At 52.7% G+C, this 2,935-nt stretch overlaps 3 protein-coding genes across 3 annotated transcripts, besides 3 other annotated features; all 3 read left to right on the forward strand.

Annotated features, from left to right (window-relative positions):
* On the forward strand, window positions 1-724 carry Tc00.1047053503459.29 (hypothetical protein, conserved; the record flags this gene model as incomplete). Its single annotated transcript, XM_797759.1, has 1 exon — window positions 1-724. A coding segment is annotated over one exon (724 nt), but the record flags the coding sequence as incomplete, so codon positions are not given.
* Window positions 1-2,935: a sequence feature (heterozygous, non-Esmeraldo-like haplotype).
* On the forward strand, window positions 1,086-1,685 carry Tc00.1047053503459.20 (hypothetical protein, conserved; the record flags this gene model as incomplete). Its single annotated transcript, XM_797758.1, has 1 exon — window positions 1,086-1,685. The coding sequence occupies one exon, from the start codon at window positions 1,086-1,088 to the stop codon at window positions 1,683-1,685; it is 600 nt and encodes a 199-aa protein (XP_802851.1).
* Window positions 2,051-2,111: a sequence feature (GA-rich).
* On the forward strand, window positions 2,310-2,873 carry Tc00.1047053503459.10 (hypothetical protein, conserved; the record flags this gene model as incomplete). The annotated part of the gene is made up of 1 exon (XM_797757.1): window positions 2,310-2,873. The coding sequence occupies one exon, from the start codon at window positions 2,310-2,312 to the stop codon at window positions 2,871-2,873; it is 564 nt and encodes a 187-aa protein (XP_802850.1).
* Window positions 2,913-2,935: a microsatellite.

The following is a 2,935-nucleotide window of genomic DNA, read 5'->3' on the forward strand; positions in this document are numbered from 1 at the left end:
CCATGAGGCGAATGACAGTCGCCGTGGTGCTGGCAGTGGAAGTGGTAGTGTTCGCAGCAGCCCCAACTCTGCGGGCAGATCCCGCGGGGAGAATGACAGTGAGGCTCTTGTGCTGCACTGGTTGAGGACGGTCGCCCCGTCTTCTCCGATTGCGGAGGATCCCAGTGAAACGTGGCAGGCCCGTGTGGCAGAAGTTCTTCGACGGGCGCATGCCGCAGTGTTTCTTCTGGAGAAGCAACGGGAGGAAGATGGCGGCCGGCTTACGAAATGCTACGAGAACATACAGCGGCTGCAGCAGGAACAAATTCGGCGGGATGGAAATCCGGCACAGAGGAGAAAAGGATTGAGGAAGAGCGGCAGCGGGGATGATGACGACAACAACGACGAGGCGTCAATGCTGGCAAACGTCGTTCTGCAGGAGAATCGTGCACTGAAGAAGCGTCTCAAAGTGCTACAGGAGTTGATGGAGAAGGAGCGGGTGGCGTATGAGTCTCTTCGCATCGCGTCGTCCGGATTGTTCCCCGGTGATGTCGCCCTTCCCGTGGGGCACACCACCGCCGTCGCTGTTGTAGGAAACGATGGGGAAGAAAAAGGAGGCGGTGGTGTTGGTGGTGGTGCAAAAGTGACGGTGGCAGCGTACCAACAGCTTAAGGCCCAATACGAGGAGCTGCGTTGCACGTTCAACACCCTTCAAAAGGAGCGACTTCGACACGGTGACGCGTAAGGGCTCTGGTGTTCCCCACGACTGCGTTTTTTCCATTCCCGCCGTGTTTTTTCATGCTGGGCCCTGAAATGATCATTTCTCCCTCCCAGACGCGCACACACATACACACACGGCTCTTTATGGGATATTGTGAGTTCAATTGGAGGGATCATCCCCTTCTACCTGCCTGTTGACATTTCACATGTATTTCTTTCTTCCTCCTCCCCACACGTCTCCTTTTTCTTTTTTTTCTTTTTTTGTCCTTACTTACTCTGTAGGGAGCGGGGAAGGGGAGGCGACGCGGGAAGAGGAAAGCAGGAATTTGGAGTAGGAGAAGGTCGATTGCCTTGGGGTAGGTGAAGCGACGAAAGAAGGGGAGAAGATGCACAGCGTCTCCCAGCGTGTCCTGGAGATTCTGACGATGTCAGTGTCGGTGGGTTTTGTAGGCTTGCTCATCGTTGTGGCCAGCAGCTTCTCACCGCTGGGCCCAAAAAATGTATCACCCATCATCTCAGTCTTCAACGTCTCCATGTCGCCGCTGATGCGGATGCCAATGCCGGTCATTTACGCGCAGGGCCAGAAACCACCGCCGCTGCGGGACTACGTGTTTTTTAAGTTTACGCTGAGGGCAGACTTCTCGCCGGTGTGGGACTGGAACACAAAGGCAGTGTACGTTGCCTGTGTCGCCCGCTATCGCACGGAGAATTACGTTTTGAACGAAGTGATACTCCTCGACACCGTGCTCAAAAGCAAGGCGGCGGCGGCGCAGTGGTCGCTCGAAAACGCACAGAAGTACACATTGGAGGATGCGCATCCTGGGGCACTTGCGGGGGTGCAAGTTCAACTGTCCATACGCTATCAATTGCTTCGGTACTGCGGGCACTCCCCGATGTTTGAAGTATCGCCCGTGGGAAAGGAGTACCCGGTGCTTGAACTCCCAAAGACGTATGGCTCTGTGAAGATGAAAGATTGGGCACTTTGACGGTAGCCGAATATATATAACTTGCCCTTTTTCTGCTTCTTCTGCTTCTTCTTAATTCCCCTGGAGAAGAGAGAAGAAAGTAGTGAGGGAAGGGACGGAGAAGGCTTTCTGTCTATTTACAGATACACCTACATATGTAAACGTGTCTTTTGGTCGATAATTATTATTTGTCTGTGAGCATGGTGGTGACGTTTGTTTATTTTTATTGTGCGTGAGTCTCTGCACAAGTGTGCGTGTTTGGGCGGCTTAGAGACAACAATCATCAAAATTTTCTCATAAGGACAACAAAACAAGAAGAAGAACAAAAAAAAAAAAAACGGTGGCGGTGGTCCCCGTGTGATTGCCATTGTGTTTACTCTTTGCAATCTTACTTTCATTTTATTCACTCCTTTCCCTCTCTTTCTTTCTATTTCTTTCTTTTTTTCTGGAATGTTATCGCATGTGTGCACGCATGGTTCACTTGCCTCCTTTGATTTTTCTTTTTCTTTTTCCCTGCTGCGTCTCTGCTGAACGACGGCAATAAATTAAAAGGAAAAAAGAGGGTTTGTCTGGATCCATCCAACCGTAAACGCACGCACCCACATTGCATACGCCCAGTGACGCGTCCAGGGCGTCGAGGGAAGTATGACGTCCAAGAAAAAGTTCAAATGCCCCTCCGTTAACCCGCAGCTCTACGAGAAGAGCATGAAGCCCTCCGTGACGATAGCCATGGGCTTCAAAACTAGTCACGGCGCCTCGTCCTGCTGGCAGGCCCAAGTGGAGGCGGAGGAGCGGATCCACAGCAACTGGTCGAAAAAGTACAATAAGGATGAAGAGAAGAGACGTGTTGAGGCCCTCGAACGCACACTGGAGCGCGAGGCGGACAGAATCGAGGTCTACCGCAAGGACAATGATGCCCTGCAGACCATCCTTTTCCGCAATGACGGTGTAAATCCACGTGGCGCCGCTGCCATGTACCTGAAGGCACGCAACGCACTGTCCCCGCAGGAAAAGTACAAGAAGCCGCAGACATCCGCACAGGACATCGGATGGTCAGTGCCATTGGCGATGAAAAGTGAGGGCCATTTTGCTGCCTCGCGCCTGTTAAATTCGGCCGCGCGTATGAATCAGTTGGCCACGGCTTACAGGAGACCTGACGACGCCGACCACGCGGAGCTTTTTGGCTACAGCTTTGAACGCCCCTACTGATCAAGGAAAAAGAAGGAAACAGGTAATATGTACGGTGATCCCTCCCCCCCCCCCCCCCCCCC

This window comes from Trypanosoma cruzi, genomic scaffold (genome assembly GCF_000209065.1).
Source record: "Trypanosoma cruzi strain CL Brener 1047053516899 genomic scaffold, whole genome shotgun sequence".
Lineage (NCBI taxonomy): Eukaryota > Euglenozoa > Kinetoplastea > Trypanosomatida > Trypanosomatidae > Trypanosoma > Trypanosoma cruzi.